At 36.7% G+C, this 19,793-nt stretch overlaps 1 protein-coding gene across 1 annotated transcript; it reads right to left on the minus strand.

Moving 5' to 3' along the window:
- Nucleotides 1–285: 285 nt before the first annotated feature.
- On the minus strand, nucleotides 286–1,267 carry LOC105554990 (olfactory receptor 8B12). The gene has a single exon (XM_012001665.1). It carries the CDS (start codon nucleotides 1,247–1,249, stop codon nucleotides 317–319), a length of 933 nt encoding a protein of 310 aa, XP_011857055.1. The 5' UTR covers nucleotides 1,250–1,267; the 3' UTR covers nucleotides 286–316.
- Between the last annotated feature and the right edge of the window lie 18,526 nt (nucleotides 1,268–19,793).

The raw sequence follows: 19,793 nt of genomic DNA on the forward strand, positions 1-19,793 counted from the left end.
TGAGCAACATATATATTTCTGAGTCTCCAACATGTGTTAATTGAGGAGGCTAGATTAAATAATGTGTAAGGCCAATTCACAATTAAATGACCTATGATTATAGAAAAATTTGCATAAAATGAAGAAATCTTGGAATAACTGAGGTAGAGCAGTGGAGCAGACAGAGAGAGTATGTCTGCATTTAACATTCATCCAAATGTAAAGATTTAAAATTCTCTTTCTGTACAAGACAGGAAAAAAAAATGGAACTTGAATCTCACTGAAAACACATGCTAATAAGCAAAGCATTATATTTCCTTCCTCCAATACTACTCCTTTAAGAAAAGATTTTTCTGCCCAAAGTTCTCCTCAAGGCAACTTTGACATCCTTGTTCCTCAAGCTATAGATTAATGGGTTTAACATGGGGACTATGATGGTATAGAACAGGGAGGACACTTTTCCTTGCTCAAGGGGCAGGATGGAAGGGGGTTTCAGATACATGAAAGCACCAGAACCAAAGAAAAGCAAAACTACAATTATGTGGGAACTGCAAGTACTAAAAGCTTTGGACCTGCCTTCTGTAGAACTGATGTGAAGAATGCTGGAGAGGATGAGGGCATAAGAAATAAAGACACTGACAATGGGCAATCCAATGTGAACAGCCACAAGAATAAAGAGCACCAGCTCATTCATGTAAGAGCTGTTGCAGGAGAGCTGAAGGAGAGGAAGGATGTCACACATGAAATGATTGACAAGATTGTCAGCACAGAAGGTCAGGTTCATTATGCTTCCTGTGTGGGCCATGGCCCCAGCAAACCCCATCCCATAGGCACCCAACAAAAGGAGTAAACACACCTGGGGAGACATGGTGACCGTGTACAACAGTGGGTTACAGATGGCCACGTAGCGGTCATATGCCATTGCTGACAGGATGAAGGACTCAGAGATGACAAAGAAGCAGAAGAAAAAGAGCTGAGTCATACACCCTGTGAAGGAAATGATGTCCTTCCTTGAGACAAAATTTATCAGCATTTTGGGAGTGATGGTAGTGGAGAAACAAAAATCTATTAAAGAGAGGTTAAAGAGGAAGAAGTACATGGGGGTGTGCAGGTGAGAGTTCAACCCAATCAGGGTTATCAAGCCCAGGTTCCCCACCACAGTGACCATGTAGAAACCCAGAAACAGGAAGAAGAGGGGGATCCGGAGTCCCAGCTGGTTGGTTAAGCCTTCGAGGATAAACTCTGTCACGGAAGAATTTTTGGCTGCCATTCTTTTTGGTCGGGCAGGAAAGTCTGAGGGGACAAGAGAAGAGGACCATTTAGAAAGAACCATCACCACCACATTCTTAGTCTCTATCTCCCATTCTTGGAAAAGGAATCCAAGGAGAGAGATTTGAACTTCAGTAGGAAGGTTTTCACCACTCACTAGGGGTCTGTCTTCACAGTCCAAGTGATTATAACTCCCAAAGTATAATATGAGACTAAACTGTAACTGCAGAATGAGAGCTGGTTCTGCTGAAGAAAGGGGTACCAAAAATAAGCTAAATGTCTTTTAGATCCTTAAGTCAGTCCCTTTTCTATACTTTCCCTCTCCTGTCTCTGCTTCACTTGGTAAAACCTGGACCTCTTCCCTGAAGAGAATCCTGAGATGCAGAAGCCGCAGTGGCTCTGCTCAGAGCTTCCACCTCTGGGTCCACGCTGTCAGATTAAGTAGGTGAGCTCATGCTTTTCCAAGATCTCTTAGCTCAAGTGGCTGTACATTTAATAACTTTTTAAAGCTGACGCTTATTGAGTGGTTACTATAAGAGGTTCTGTTTGAAGAGCCATGTAGCAATATTATTATCTTCATTTTACAGATGAAACAAGTAAGGTGGCACAACTAGACAAAAGTCCCCAAACCACCGAGTTGCAGGCAGAAGGTGAATTTCAGCAGTATGGCTCAAATGGTTTGCACTTGAAATCACCATGTTACCTAAGTGACCAGCATCAGGGCAGGCACTCACCTTCCTTCCCTTTAGAGCTGTAAATGCTATACTCTACTGCCTCTTTTCCACATTCTGAGGAGGAAGATGACCCTAGTGAAGAGAAGATGACAGATTTGAAAGCTCAAAGCCCTCTCTTCTCAGTACAGGTCAAAGGATCAGAACCTCTAATGTATCTCATAACACTTCCTGTACTGAAGGACATGACTTCCAATTGTTCATTTGCCCAAAGGCCTCTCCAGCTTCCAGGAAGGACACAAAGCTTTTTCCTGACCAGTGAATAACAAAAGACTAAAGAGTTTTATTCTGGATTACAGACTTCAGTGACTGACTATTAAGATAGAGACTCCCTCAAGACCACTTCCTTAGCGATTACTTTCCCCAGGGAAGAAGAAATGTTTGTTTCTCTCTTGGAATTGCTTGATTTGGCTTTCTACTAACATGTATCCAGTACTATTAAGAGAAAATCATTGTGAAAAAAAATGATTATCATTACCATTTCTTGAATACCCAATAATTTAGTACCTGACATAGTACCCTTATTCTGGCTGCCAAGATCCAATGTATGCATATACAAACATATATTCATTAATTTCTCACAATACCTATTTTACAGGTAAGTTGCTCACAGAGACAAGATGTGTCAGAGTCCACAGGTATGCTTAGGTCTGTCTGACTCCACGCCCCTTATGTGGCTGCTAGACTAAACTACCTCCCAAGGACAGCTACTGAAATCCATAAAGCAGAGCCCTTGCCTTCTTGGATCTGACAGTCTCTCGACAAATAACAAGTAAATATTCAATGAATTTAATTTTAAAAGGAAGCAGGTAGAGCCTGGAAAGGTTAACACAAAGGGCTATTGTAATTTAGAATAGGATATTCAATAATTTATTCATATTCCACTCATCTCAGGAATTAATTGCACTACTCTACTCCCAGCTCAGACAAGAAAAGACTTCTCTCATTCCCCTCCCCTGTCCTCTCATGGAGTGTATGTTTAATGGTAACAAGAATCCCTATCAGGTAACTGCTCTCAACGTCTGCCAAGACCAGTCTTTTTCTAAATTAATAACTAGTCAAAATTCCCTTTGGCTGTCCCTGCCTTCCACCCACTTTTCTTTGAGCACTTCTCCCAACTGACTTTCCATCTGTTCAGTGCCCTCAAACTGAGTCCTAGTAGACCCAGTTCCCACTGCAGGAATACATCCACATTTGTTCTTCCTCTTTGGTTTGCATTTGTCTTTTTCTTTTACTCCATACCTCCAACCTCTGCCTGGATTAAAATTGTCTATCCTATGTCTCTGTCTCTAAGATACTTACTTATTTTCTTTAACGTCAAACCCACAAACTCAGAAAATTTTAGACCTGAAAAGACTTGAGACAGTATCTCATTCAGTGTTTCCCAAACCTAGCTGGTTATCACAATTACCTAGAATATTCATTAAAAGGAAATGCTGGGCTCCAGTCACACGTTTGGAATCAGAATCTCCATAGATATGGACATGGTGGCTATGTTTTTTAAATCTTCCCAAGCATTTCCAATGCCAGGAACTGATAGATCCACAGAACTATTATTTGCCCTCATCTTACAGACTAAGACCACTAAAAAGTTCAAAGACATAAAGGTCACAGATCTCTTCTAAGTCTCCACATTTCCAATCTCTCCTCATCCATGAACTCACCTGACTTTCATTTTGCCTGAAATGTAAAACACAAATAATGGAAATGTGTTATGAGACTTTTTATTTCAGGTGTGATGGTATTGCTATTATTGCACTTACCCCTCTGACCACAAAAAAAAAAGACTGGAAAAAGTATATAAAGCAACTATTTGCAATACTTGGAAACTAGACAACATAGGGATGAAATTCTTGAGAAAAGGCAAGAAAACGAGGTAACTAACACATTCACCCCAACTTTCTGTAAGGCCAGTTTCTAAACCATGCATAGTAAAGTGGTGCCCCAACAAATGGCAGTAGCTTCTACTAGTGGAATGAAAAAGTGTAAGGAGGCTAAGACAGCTAGAATTTGTGGGGCAAGGAATGGAGAACAAGAAGCCAAAAAAAAAAAAAAAAAAAAAAAAGGATCCTTAGGTACCTGCACAAAGGACTCCCTTAAGTTCTTGGCTGAATCCTAAATTTTATATGTGTAGGGCAAGATTCTACTGGCTTAGGAGACAACAGTTGCTGGGGGTCTAAGAACTGAACAGAGATCACAGAGGATCCACAGCGCCTGATAAAAATTAGAATTCTGACTTACTGAAAATGGAGAGACCTTGTTCAGCAAACCAAACATTAAGTGAGATCCCTGAAAAGTCATACACTAAGAGTAAAGACTATACCTTTGTGCTAAGGGCAAAACTGAATCACAACAAAGGTCTTAGCAAGATCAAAGGAATCTGCTAATAAATTAACTACATCCCAGAACAAAATTTAACACTCTGTAGCAAAGGCCAACATAATCCACTGTCTCTAAAACATATCCACAGTGTCCAATATCACAAAGTCAAAAATTACTAGAAACACAAAGAAGCAAGAAAATGTGACCCAAAGTCAAGATGGAAAAATATATTAGAATCAGGTCCACATCTGATCTAGATGTTGAAATTAACAGACAAGAACTTTAAAATAAATTCGATAATTATTTTTAAAAATTTAGATAAAAGGACAGAATTGTCTAATATATCCAACAAAGCAATAGAAACAATCAAGATAACCAAACGAAAATTTCAAAACTAAAAATATTGGAGATAAAAATTCACCAGATTAGCTTAATAGCAAATCAGGCACAGTCAAAGGAAAGATCAGTATAAGCAAAGACAAATCAGTAGAAATTATCCATACTAAAATATGGACAGGAAAAAAGTAACTTTAAAGAAGAACATGGTAACTAAAACCTTTAGGGCAATGCTAAATAGTCCAACATATGTATAATTAGAGTTCCAAAATGTGAGTCAACTGAGAATTGGGTAGAAATAATTTTTTAAGAGATAATAGCTGAAATTTTTCCAATTTTAATAAAATATATGAATCTATTTACGCAAAAAGTTCAGGAAGCCACAAACAAGATGAATACATAATATACCACACCTACGCATATCAGACATAGTCAAACTGTTGAAAACCAATAACAAAAAAAAGCAGCTTAAAAGCACCCATAGATAAAAGATGTATTGCATTCAAATAAGCAAAAATAATAATAACTAACTTGTAATAAAAGAAATAGAAGTCAGAAGACAATGAAATGGCCTTTAAAGTACTAAAAGGAAAAAAAATTGTCATCCTAATATTGGCAAAAATATCCTGGCTAAAATATTCTTCAAAAAAAGAAGTAATTTTCAGACAAAAGGTGAAAGAATATGTCACCAATAAGCCGACACTGCAAAAAACCTGAGAAAGGGAGAGGGAAATGGTTCCAGAGGAAAGCTTAGATATTCAGGAAGAAATGTGAAACACTGAAAATAGGAAATATGTGGGTAAATATAGAAGGCTATTTTAAAATTTTCCTTATATTTAAATTACTTTGACCATTTAAAGCAATAGAAAACAATTTATGGTAGATTTAAAATATGTGTAGAAATAAGATATATAAAATGTCAATAACACAATAAAACATAATACAGTAATACAAATAATGCAATAAAAATAACATAGAGAGGTATAGTTAAAATTCCAACAATAGACCTAAAACAAAATATTTTTAAAATTTTAAATAACTTAAGAGGAACAAGCTTAAATTAATATTTAAAAAATCAATCAACATTATCCACTACATTAATAGAATAAAACAGTAAAATTATATAATCATCTCAATAGATGCAGAAAGATTATTTGATAAAAAAGCAATACTTATTCATGGTAAGAATGCTCAGCAATGTAGGAATAGGAAGGAGTATCCTAAATCTGATCAAAGATGTCTGTGAAAAACCTACAGCTAAAAACCTATATCGTACTCAATAGTGAAATACTGATTGCTTTTATTGTGAGGTCAATAACAAGTCTAAAATGTCCACTCTCATAAGTTTTATTCAACATTGTATAGGAAGTCCTAGCCCACTTAATAGGGGAAAATGTTAAGCTTCTCAACAATCTCGAAAAGAACCACTCGGGCACGGTGGCTCACAACTGCAATCCTAGCACCTTCAGAGGCCAAAGTGGGCAGATCACATGAACCCAGGAGTTTGAGACCAGCCTGGGCAACAGCTACACAGGAGGCTAAGGTGGGAGAACCACCAGAGCCCAGGGAGGGTGAGGCTGAAGTGAGCCATGATCATACCACTGCACTCCAGCCTGGGTGACAGAGTGAGACTCTGTCTCAAAAAAAAAAAAAAAAAGAAGAAGGCGGAGGACAACATAATTTGATCTCTACCATGTATCAGTCAAAATGTTAAGCATACAATAAAAAATAATTATTGACTGACTCTCCCTCCACCACCTTGCTGAACACCGCACCTGACCTTCCAGCTGCTCAGTACTCTCAAACTAAATCCTCCCTCGTAAGATTGCCAGTGTCAGTTTGCTTTCTCTGATTTGTTTCAATAAAGAGGACTAAAGATGGAAATAGAAGATATAAAACCATCTTAATTTACACATGACTTGAATATACCTAGTAATCAAAGTAAGCCTATAAGCAGGCTATTAGAACTTAAAAGTGAATTTAATGAAGGCATGGAATACAAGGTTAACGTATAAAAATTAACTGCATTTCTACAAACTAGCAAAAGATAATTACAAAATGGAATTTTTCCAATAACATTGACACTAGCAACAAAAATTGATATACTTAAGAATTTCTTTAACAAAATTTTTGTATACCTCTATATTGAAAACTATAACATATAACTGAATATATTTAGAAAATCTACATATATGGAAAGATATATCATATTCATGGATTGAAAAACTAAATATTGTTAAATTGTTACTTCTACCTAAATTAATCAGTGGATTCAATTCAATACCAGTTAAAATACCAGCAGACGTGTTGACAGAAATTGACAAAATAATTCTAAAAATTATATGAAAATGCAAAGGACCTAGAATAGCCAAAATAACTTTGAAAAAGAAGAAAGTTGGAGAACTTACCCTATTTGACTCCAAGAATTGTATAAAGTTTCAGAAATTAAAACAGTTTAGTAGAGAAGTAAAGACAGGCAAATAGATTAATAGAGCAGAGCACAGGACCCACAAACAGACTCACTTAAAGGATCAGTTGATTTTTTTTTTTTTTTTTACAGAAGTGCTAAAACAATTCAACAAGAGGAAAAAATTTTTTGATGTATGATTCTGGAATAACTAGATAGCAATGTATAAACAAAAATGATCTTTAACCCCTATCTTATTCTTTACATATTTAATTCATGATGGATCAGAGACTTAAATATAAAATCTAAGCCTACAAACATCTAGAAGAAAATCAGACCTTAGAATAGGACCTATTCTCAAGACCTTAGAATAGGATTTCTTGACCTTAAAAGACAATAACCATAAAAGAAAAAAATAATAATCCAATGTGATCAAAATTTAAAACTTCTGCTTTTTAAAATACACCATTAAGAAAATGTAAAGGCAAACTACGGGGAGAAAATAGTCACTGTATCTGTCAAAAGACTCAGGCCTAGGCGAGTGGATCACCTGAGGCCAGGAGTTCGAGACCAGCCTGGCCAGCATGGTGAAACCCCATGTCTACTAAAAACATACACACAAAAAATTAGTCAGACATGGTGACGCACGCCTGCAGTTCTAGCTACTCAGGAGGCTGAGGTACAAGAATCGCTTGAAACGGGGAGGTAGAGGTTGCAGTGAGCTGAGATTGCACCACTGCACTCCAGCCTGGGCGACAGAGCGAGACTCTGTCTCAAAAAAAAAAAAAAAAAAGACTCATCTATAATATATAAAAAACTCCTACAAATAAATTATTGAAACACTAAAAACTTTTGATGGGACAAAGATTGAAACAGACATTTCAGAAGATACCTCAAATGGCTAATTAGCATATGGAAAGTTGCTCCAAGCATTATTTACTAGAAAAATGCAAATTAAGATCACAATGAGTTATCGCCACATACCCATCATGGTAACTAAAATTAAAAAGACTGACAGCACCAAATGTTGGCAAGAATGTGGGGCAAATAAAACACTCTTATATCGCTAGTAAAAATGTAAAATGGTACAACATGTGTAAAAGTTGAAGTATCTAATAAAACAAAACAAATACCCTGAACCAAGAAGCAATTTCACTTCTAAGTATATACCCAAAAAATTAATGCATCTTTCCACAAAAAAAAAAAATCTCAAACACAAATATTTATAGCAGCTTTATTCCTAACAGTCAAAAGGTAGATGTGACCCAAACAAGCATCAACAGAAGAGTACATAAATAAGCCATGGTATAATCACTAAATGGAATATGACTCAGAAAAAAAAAAAAAAAAAGAGCAGACTATTGATATGTGAAGCAACCTGGGCGAAATCTTGAAAAGAATAATGGATTTGTCTGGAAAAGTATGCTAAGAACAAACTGAGGATAACCTACAATGCTATAATTAACCACAATTGATTAGCCAGTGGGTAACCTCCAATAGTCATTAAGAGAATGACATTCATTAATTCATTCAACAAATATTGAGAAACTGTGTCAGACACTGTTCTAGGGGCTACAGATAAAGCCCTAACCAAAACAAGTCTCTGCCCTCATTAAGCTTGTATTCTAGTAGGAGGAAGACAGACAATAAATAAATAACTTATATAATATGTTAGATGACAATAAGAGCAATAAAAAAGCAAGGAAAGAGAATACAAAGGGCCAGGACTGTAAGTTATGCATTTAAATAGGATGGTAGGGTTAGGTGTCTTTGAGAAAGTAACATTTAAGCAGTCTTGAAAGACTGTGATCAGAGTCGTGTTGGTCAATAACAGTTACTCTAGTGACCACTGGGTGAATGTTGCTTAGCGTATCTCAATGCATCATTGTTCCATGCTTCAGACAATAACTCTACCCATAGCACGGGCTTGAATGAACAAATATTGGACATTGTGACAAGTTAGAGAAGCAAAAGACCTTTCCGAGTTTTTTACAAAATCACAAGTTATGCAACGAAGTTCACTGCCTGCGCACATTTTTGGTCTTTAAACAACCAGCACTAGCTGCTCTAAATTCCCTTAGTTTTCACATTCACTCTCAGGAAGGGATCTAATAAAGTCATTTCTACAGGGACAGAGTGAGCTGCTGAGTAGCCACCTACACTCCAAATCCGTTCACAGGGCCACTTACAATGCGTTTAGCCAAAGGAAAGAAACTTTATTTAGAGAAACTCAAACCTCACTGCGCAAGTAGGTAAGCTATGTTTTTGATCAGGGTTTCTTTTAAGAAGTTTATGAAATCATACCGTAAAGGTATGACTCCTTGTCAAGTCCACCTTCAATAACGGCACTAATCACTTCACATTTATAGGTGGGCACACATCAGCATCTGTTTGCTTATCTACCTCTGGGAGACGTTTCCAACCTGTATTCCGCAATAATGGTGCCTCAGCTGTAGATTTACACTTACAATTTTGCTGTGTCCTACAGTGTCTCTAATGAGTCCCAATGCCTGATCTTAAACCCCACACATAAGTTACAAATGGAGAAAAATAATTAACTATCATAAACTCTCTTGGGGACCCATAGGCAGAGAAAACTTTAGGGGTTCATGAAAAGCTGGCTTTTCTCTAGGAGCCTTAGAAGTTTCTTGTCTGGATGACGCAACACCAGGAAAAGCTCTGTGGGTTGATGTCATTTCAGAGACCATTGCCATGAAAACTTTATTTCAAATGCATTTCAACCATGGCTTTTCCAAAGCCAGATTCACTGATGACTTGCTTCAGCACATGCAGGAAACAGTATAGAAAGAAATACTTTTGACTGTGTTCATTTTGGTACTGTTGGTTCTTCCTCTCTGCCTCTTCCCTCGTGTTTCACCTTTTTCAGGATTCTATGCACTCTCTTTTCTTCTTTAGGGTTTGGTGAGCTCATCTATTCAACAAGCTCCTCTATATAGAGGCTCTCAAATTTGTAACTTTAACTTTCATACTTCTTTTTGTTAATATACTTTAAGTTCTGGGATACGTGTGCAGAATGTGAAGGTTTGTTTATGTAGGTATACACGTGCCATGGTGGTTTGCTGCACCCATCAACCCATCATCTAGGTTTTAAGTCCTGCATGCATTAGTTGTTTGTCCTAATGCTCTCCCTCACCTTGCCCCCTACCCCCTGACAGGCCCCAGTGTGTGATGTTCCCCTCCCTGTGTCCATGTGTTCTCATTGTTCAACTCTCACTTATGAAGGAGAACATGTGGTCTTTGGTTTTCTGTTCCTGTGCTAGTTTGCTGAGAATGATGGTTTCCATCTTCATCCATGTCCCCGCAAAGGACATGAACTCATTCTTCTTTATGGCTGCATAGTATTCCATGGTGTATATGTGCAACAGATATATAGACCAATGAAACAGAACAGAGGCCTCAAAAATAACACCACACATCTACAACCATCTGATCTTCGACAAACCTGACAAAAACAAGCAATGGGGAAAGGATTCCTTATTTAATAGCTTTCATATTTCTATTAAGCCCATAAACTGGTATCCTACTACTTAACTAGATATTTCCAATAGGCTGTCTAGTGGTCATTACAAACACTAACTTGAAAGCTGAGCTTGTGTTCTCTTCTGCAAAAGCGCTGTTTAAGTGGGTATAACCACTGGAAAGGAACTACAGTGTAGTATCGATAAGGTGACCACCTGTCAATTTGTCTAGAATACTCCCAGTTTTTGCCTGTCATTTCAGTAAAACTATTAATAGCACCTTCTTTCTGTCTCAGATATATTCTAATGAATGATAAATTATGGTCTCCCTAAGTATTCAGAACTGAACTTTGGAATTAGATGAACTTCAGCACAAATCCTGACTCTACCTCTTATTAGATGTGTAACCTTAGGAAGAGTTTAACCTCTCTCTGAACTGCAAGTCCCTAATCTTAAAATGAGTGTAATAACCAACCTGAAGTGATTATTATAATGAATAAGTGGTGCTGATTACAGAAGACATAAAATGAAGTAGTTTAAGTAATATTAGTATTTGAAATTATTATCTTAATAACAGTGATGTCTTATTTGTTAGTGGTGTAAGAATAGGCTGAAATGGAGAGAACAGCAGGCAGGGAGATCAGCTAGAAGACTTTCTACAAGCAGTAAATTCAGAGGGAGATGAACAGTATAGGAGACGTGGAAATTGAATAATTAACATGATTTGATGTCTCAATGGTACAGGAGAGAATGATGGAAAGACGCACAAATCAAATTTGACTAAGATTTTAAGCCCAGGGAGTCAGGAATAGGATGACATAAATGAAGAATCAAAGGGTGACGAGGGTAATGAACTCAGTTTTAGACAAGACCACAGAGTGCTGGCAGAACCTTTAAAAGGCAGAGATCAGAAAGAAGTCAGCAATGAAAGATCACAACTTGGGAGAAAAGAAGTAGAGATGAAAGCTGGAGAATTATAGGAACGGAGAGGAACACAAAAAGAAGAGGAATGGTGAATTGCTCCAAACAAGTGTGTTTAAAGAGAAAATAATTGCGGTCTAAGGACTGAAACTTTCCTCAACAACGCCCACAAACGGGAAAAGGAAGTTGACCAACAGAAGTGTTTAAAAGGTTTATGTAGCATCTAAGAACAGGTTTTGGAGTCAAACAGCCCTGAAATTAAATCCCTACTCTATTACTTATTAACTGTGTGAGCTTGCAAAAGTTGCTTAACACTGTCTAAACTCGATGTTCCCATCTGAAAAACAGGAATCACAAGAAGAAACTTGAAGGTGTTTGTGAGAATATATGTGGCCCTAGTCGATATTCAACTTAGAAAATAATTGTGGGATAAATGAGAATTTCACAGATGCCAAAAGAGAAGCATATTTCAAGGGTGAGGAATAGTTATATTCCTGAGCAAGAGGAAGAACTGAAAATAACTTTGAATTCGATCATTCTCTTGCCCTCTTGTTCACTCATTCTTACATTAATCTGCATATGTGCTTAGTCTAAAAGAGCCTTCCAGTATTAATTGATTATTTCAAGACTCTATTTTCTTCTAGATAAAAATCTTCTTTCAGGAAAAATCTACATTCTATAACTTTTGTGTACACTAACACACTCAGTATCTGATACAGTGATGAACACATTATAGGTGCTCCTTTAAAATCTTATTGAATATAACAGACTTTCATATGAATACACTTCAATAAAAATCCATACCGCAAACCCATAAATTCAGGGATGATCTTTTATTTTCTGAAGTAATACATTAGGAGTTCCTGTAGTCATTTGGTGACCCTCCTTAGCTACCCTGCTCCATGCCAAAAAAAAGAGAGAGAACTAGTTTTAAAAAATTAATTTGAGGCCTTTAATATGCTAGTATTGGTGTTTTATTGACAATTACGCCAGATAATGTATGCCTACCGAATGAGACTTCCAAAGTCAAGGAATTTGTAGAAGAAACTACACAGAAACTTACCCCAAAGGCAGTAGAAAGAATTTGGTTTACAGAGCTGTCCCAAGTAGGCACCATAAAGCTCTTTAAAATAAAATTCTTAAACATTACATTGCCGGGTGTGGTGGCTCATGCCTGTAATCCCAGTACTTTGGGAGGCCAAGGCGGGTGGATCACCTGAGGTCAGGAGTTCGAGACCAACCTGGCCAACATGGTGAAACCCCGTCTCTACTAAAAATGCAAAAATTACCCGGGTGTGATGGTGTGTGCCTATAATCACAGCTACTCGGGAGGCTGAGGCAGGAGAATCACTTGAATCCAGGAGATGGAGGCTGCAGTAAGCCTAAATCATGCCACTGCACTCCAGCCTGGGCAACAGAGTGAGACTCTTCCTCAAAAAAAAAAAAGTACATTTCAGGAACATATGTATTATTTCATAAAGCAAAATCTGCCTGTACAATACTATAAAATCTAAAATTTCTCAAGGGTGAGAAACAAATCGAGATAGTGGTGGATTAAAATAAAGAAGGGATTAAGCAGGGATGATCTACAAATGCAAGGTATGTGGCTTAATAGGTAGAAGACAGGAGGTGATTCCAAGTGTAATGGAGACATCTCCATGGACAAGAAAATTTTTTTAAACAGTCTTAGATCAGCAGAAAACAAGGATTGAAAGGACTTTCCCGGTTTACAAAGACCTTTGCTGAGAAAGAAAGCCACACATTTTCTTGGTAAGGTGTTCCAGAATTTCACAAAGCCTGCTCTCAGGAACTTTACTCTGATCGCTAGCTTAAATCAAGAAGAAATACGGTATTGTGGAAGGAGCCAAGTCTAAAGATTTGGCTCTTATTGCATTGTCTTGAACAAGACATTGAGTTCTCTTTGCCTGGCATTTTCCCCTCTGTGGAACAGCAGTAATTAAACCTGACTTATCTATTATCTATGTCATGATGTCATTGAATAAATCAAATAGGATGTCTTTAAACCCAGTGAAAACTTTTCAGTACTATTTTACTTGATGCTGTTGATAGCTAACTTCTTCGTGAATTATTCATAACCCTTCACTTTCAAGGCACATGAACTTTCTGATTATCCTCCAACTTCTGGCTACTTCCTTTCACTCTCCTACTCCTTCAAGTCTTCTTCTTCATCTGCCTGTAAGTGCTGATGACCCACAGATCCTCAGCCTTCTTCCTCTCATCCTAAATAACTTTCTCTGAAAGATCTTATCCACACCCACACCTTGAGCGCTTTGGTCTGTTGAAAATCAAATCTATATTTCTAGGCTAGATTTTTTTTTACCTGAAATACCAAAAACCTACTAGACATCTCCACTTGAATGTCCCGCAGACACTTAAAACTCAACACAAGGAAAACTTATTTTATTATCTTCTCTGTGTTAATCAGTTCTCACACTGCTATGAAGAAATACCTGAGATGAGGCAATTTATAAAGAAAAGAGGTTTAATTGTCTCACAGTTCTGCATGGCTGGGGAAGCCTCAGGAAACCTACAATCATGGCCAAAGGCACCTCTTCACAAGGCAGAAGGAGAGAGAATGAGTGCCAGCAGGGGAAATGCAACTCATTCACTATCATGAGAACAGAATGGGGGAAAACTGCCCCCATGATTGAATTACCTCCTACCGGGTCCCTCCTACAACATGTGGGGATTATGGGATTACAATTCAAGATTAGATTTGGGAGGGGACACAAAGCCAAACCATATTATTCTTTTTAAAATTTCTCTTTTCCCCATGATACCCTATGTCAAAATATGGCACCATTTTCCTAGTTTGTCAATCCCCTTCATCAATACTCCAAATATGTTAATTTCATCGATTTTAAATATTATTTAAATTTATTTAATTATTCTTAGAGAGAATAAATAAATAAGGCTTGAGTGCAATGGTGCAATCATAGTTCACTGCAGCCTCAAATTCTAGGGCTCAAATAAACCATCCACTTCAGCCTCCTGAGTACCTGGGACTACAGACATACACCACCATACTCAGCTAATTTTTAAAATTATTTGTAGAGATGAAGTCTCACTAAATTGTCCAAGCTGGTCTCGAACTCCTGTATTCAAGTGATTCTACTGCCTCGGCCTCTCAAAGCACTGGGGATTACAGGCATCAACCACCTGATTTTATCTTTTTTTGTTTTTTGGTAGAGACAGGGTCTTGCTATATTGCCCAGGCTGGTCTCAAACTCTTATGCTCAAGCAGTCCTCCTGCCTCACCCTTCCAAAGTTCTGGGATTGCAGGGATAAGCCATCACTCTCGGCCTGACTTTATCTTTTAATGATACATGCTGGTTGCCTGAAAATCAATTTGCTGAAAGATAATTAACCAAAAAGTCAATTTACTGAAAGCTCGTTCACCGAACACTCAATTTGTAAAATGACCAGTTAGATAAATTTAGTTTAACTTTCAAGTTTTTTTGTAAGTATGTGCTTATTTCATAAAACTACAAAGCATAAGTAAACATAAAGCAGAAAATTTAAATAACTCATATTTCCACAATGCATAATCAGCTAACATTTAAGTGTATATTTCTCCATATATTTTATGCATTCATTTAATTTGCATAGTATTGTTTTTTAATAAAAGTAGATCATATTGTATATAATATTTTTAAGTTTTCTATTTTAAAAAATTTATTAACATTTTTATATAAATAAATATAATTAAACATCATTCTTAATGGGCGTATGGTAGTCCTTTGACAGAAGACCCATAATTAAATCTGTCAATTCCTCCTGGACAATTTCTATGTCCAATTTTTCACTATGATAAACAATGCTGAGAAGAATGTGCATTTTTTGCAAACATAACATTATTTTCTTAGGATAAACTCCTAAAGTACAATTGTTGTATCTACAGACTTGCTCTTTATTAAATTCTTTTATATATGCTGCTGAACTATACATACATAATGGTTTGTGCAGTGTTCTCTAGTTCCCCCCACTTCCTTTCTGTGTCCTCACCGAAAATCAGAGTGCCCTGACGACTTTATGACCTAGTCAGCTGCAGGTTTTACCCAGCAGGCTCAAACCTAAGCCCTTGAACAGTCAGGCACTGATAAGGTTATCTAGGTTGTTGCCTAAAACACTAAAAGAAACTAGCCCCAGCCCTGTGCGAAATTCCTTAAGCCCTCATAAAAACTCCATACCTTAGCCCCTCACTGTGGACATATGTACGTAGAACACCCCCTTTCTCTTGCTGTCTCTGGTGAGGGTGACCATAGCCCTCTGTAAGTTTTTCCTGATAAATGCTGATCACTCTAGCATTTACTATTTATTTCTTTAGAATCTCAACCAGAGTCATCTTGGGAAGGTTTGGGGAACATCCTTATGGAAACTCCCCTGCCACTGTTTCGAGGTGACTCCAGCCACGGGTTCAGCTAGAGTAAACAGCTTACCCATACACACCTCATAGGTAATATATGAGAATACCTTTTCCCCACACCTTAACTTACAGTGGATATTATCATTCAAAAACTTCTCAACCCATTTTGATTCCGAAAATGGCATATTTTGATCATATTTCTTTGATTACTAGCGATGCTGACTATTGGACATGTTTTGTTGACCATATCTATTTTTTTCATTTTAAATTCTACTTTATTAAGTACAGTAAATTACTAAATACAATGCAAAATGCACCCATTGTACATGAACATGTCCATTACCACAAAAAGCTCCCTAATGCACCTCTGCATTCAATCCCTCCACTGTCCCTGAGCCCAGGCAACCACTGACTTGCTATTTACTATTATTGATTTATTTTGCCTGATGTAAAATTTTATACAGATGAAATTCTATAGTACGTACTCCTTTCTGTCTGGCATCTTTTGCCCAGTCTAATCCTTTTGAGATTCATCCATATTGTTGAGTATATCAGTAATACATTCCTTTGTATTGACGAGTAGTAATCTGATGTATGATTATTTTCACAAACTTATTTATTCATTTACATGTTGATAGACAGTTAAACTGTTTCTGGTTCAGGCTTTTATGAATAAAGCATATATAAACATTCATGTACAAAACTTTTTGTAAGTGTGTATTTTCATTTCTCTTGGATAAATACCTAATGTTAGAATTGTTGGGTCATAGGCAAGTTTAACTTTATAAAAACTGCCAAACCACTTGTTTCAGTCTGTTTTGTGTTGCTGTAACAGAATACCTGAAGCTGGGTAATTTATAAAGAAAAGAGGTTTATTTGGCTCATGATTCCAGAGTCTGAAAGTCCAAGAGCATGGTGCTGGTGTCTGCTTGGTTTCTGGTGAGGGCTCATTCTTGTGAGCAAGAACTCACTACCATAAGAACAGCACCAAGCTGCCCATAAAGGTGAGCCCTCGTGACCCAAATGCTTCCCAGTAAGCCCCACCTCTTAAGAGTTTCACTTCTCTACATTGCTGCACTGGGAATTAAGCTTCCATCATGAGTTTTGTCTGGGACACTCAAATCATTGCACCACTTTACAGAGAAGTTATTCAATTGCACATTCCCAACAGCAATGTAGGAAAAGTCCAGTTGCTCTCCATCCTCAACGAAACTTGATATTGTCAGATTTTTAAATTTTTAACATTTCTAGTGGGTATATAGTGTTATGTCAGTGTGTTTTTAATTTGCACTTACCTGGTGTTTAATGATATTGAGAATCTTTTCATGTATTTCTTGACCATTTGTGTATCATCTCTTATGGAGTAACTATCTAAATTTTGGAGTCAATTTTAATTGGGTTGTTTGTCTTTAGATGATTTGTAAGAGACTTGTTTTATCTTCTAAAAAAGTCTTTTAATATATGCATTGAATGTTTTTTCCCAATCTGTATCTCACCTTTTCATTTCCTTAATGGTAAGATCTGAAGAGGTGCAGAAGTTTGGACACCATGAACTCTCAAAACAAACCAACCAAAACTCCCTGCAAGAATAAACTGGAAGGAATAAAACCTAAACTAAGCAGAATAGAAACATTAGAGACAAAAGAAAGTAACAATCCAGATAAAAGCAGAAAAGGGACAGAACCAAGAGATCTCAGGTGGTAAGGCATCATAGTTTCAGCACTTCACAGAAAAAAACAGAGAAGGGGCTCCACACGTGTGAAATTAGGAAAAAACTAATTTGATCTAAAACTGAATAGAAAAGAATCAAGGCAAATCCCATATAAAGTTATTATTGTTATAAGAAAAAGAATGGTTTTCTACAGAAAATATACAGCAAGCCACAAAAACTTGCCAACAAATAATAAAACTCAGAATTAGTAAAAAATTATAAATTAAGCAATAGGACTCAGGAAATTGTTAGAAATAAAAAACAGTTTCAGAAATTGAGACTGAACTAGGAATAACCAAAATGAAATAAATACAACAGATATTGCCTTAGGAGAAATCAAAGGTGAAAAGAAGGGAGAAAAAATGAACTGAAGAGGATTTGGGGGAAAGTAACAAATGTAGACACTAGGTAAAGATCTAGCTGGCAACTGGCGTAGAGTAGGAGCCTCAACAGAGAAATCTAAACCAATAGAACAAGTAATAAAAACCATAATTCAAGAAACTTTCTGGCATTAAAAAAAAAGATTTAAAGTAACATGTTAAAAGAAACATCACGCCTAAGAAAATTGTCTCAGAATGAACATTAAAATATATCCTAGAAAGATTATTGGACTTCAAAAAAAAGACACTTTGATAACTATGTAGTCCCACATTTCCTAGTTCTGTTTGAAAAGACCTGGAAACACTGGCTAAGCCAAGAGCAATGAGCCTCTGTAGCACCTAATTTGTGTTCTTGAAATACCATTTCCCTGCTAAAAGAAATCAAGCTTCTTGGAGAAATGGTTGATTCCAGGTCTGAGGAATTAAATGTATGAAATGAGTTCATAACATCTTATCATATCAGAGAGCAAGGAAGGTATAATACTAGAAACTACTAACACTGTGTCAAAGACTCCAGAGAGAAACTGAAGAGAATTCTGCAGGCCAAAGATAGAAAAATGTGATCAACAAAAATAATTGCATTAAGTTACTTTTCTTATCCGTTACAGTTATTTTACACATAAAACATGTCTACAGTGGTGAGTTTATAATAAAGAAAAATAACTGGTCACTTTTGGAGTATAATAGGATATCAAGTTATTGTTTTGAAACTTAGAAAATGCAGGTGATGTGTTTTTAAGTTAACTGTGGTATTAGATACACAAGCCTATGTGTTTGATAAAATTTCATAGAACTAAATACATGCACAGATGAGTGTAAGTAAAACTGGGGAAGTCTGAATAAGATCCATGAATTGTATCAATGTCAGTAATCCTGGGTATGATATTGTACAATCATTTGGCAAGATGTTACCAATGGGAGAAATGGCATAAAGTATACAGCAAGGAATCTTTCTTCATTATTTCTTAAAATTATGTGTTTAACTACAATTATCTCAAAATAAAAAGTTTAATTTAAAAATCTTCATTAGCAATATATTCATGAATAACAAAATACTGAACGTGTCCTTGAATGGGAAATTTCCTTATGAACACACTTCTCTTATGAATGAGCCTATAAGAATGAAGAGTTCTTTCAGTCTACCTTCATATGCTCCTAACCTCCTATGCTGTCAGTTTACTTGGTGCAGCAGCAGGGTGCCAAATTCAGCATTCCCTTATAAATGTAAGGAACATAACATTCCTTTTTTAAAAAATCGAATTTGTTCTTAAAACACTTTATAGTAAACTTTTTAAAGCTAGTCAGTTGTGCGTAATCATGAACATTAAGTAACAACCATAATGGTAGTAACTGATGATGGTGTTGATGGTAATGAGTGAGGTGGTTGTGGTGATGATGGGCATAATGATCATAATCATGTTGATTGTGATGACAATAGTAATGGGATTGTTGACGGTAAAATATTCCAACGCTGGCATTAGACTCCAAGTTTCCCTAGCTGCAAGATCACCCTACCAATAAAAGGAAAATTAACACACCTGGGAGACAAACCATGCTTCTCAGAGCCAGTGTAAAGCAAGGCTCTAATTGTTCCATTAGTGAGGACCCCAGCCTCTCAAGTGATTACAGCCCAGGAGATACTGTGCCCATATATTCGTACACACAATCCCAAGCCCCCAGTCTTAGTGACCCATTTTTTTATGACTTTGAGTAAATGTAGGACTCAATATAAATCAGTATGGTTCCTGCATTTTCGGATTGTTGAAACCAAGTTTCCAGCAGACTGCTTATTTTTCCTTATCACAGGTATTTCATTTCAAACTTAAAGCAATCGCATGAGAAAAATATTGCTTCCATGAACTCTTGTTTAT

The sequence above is a fragment of the Mandrillus leucophaeus genome, unplaced genomic scaffold, assembly GCF_000951045.1.
Source record: "Mandrillus leucophaeus isolate KB7577 unplaced genomic scaffold, Mleu.le_1.0 Scaffold669, whole genome shotgun sequence".
Classification (NCBI taxonomy): Eukaryota; Metazoa; Chordata; class Mammalia; order Primates; family Cercopithecidae; genus Mandrillus; species Mandrillus leucophaeus.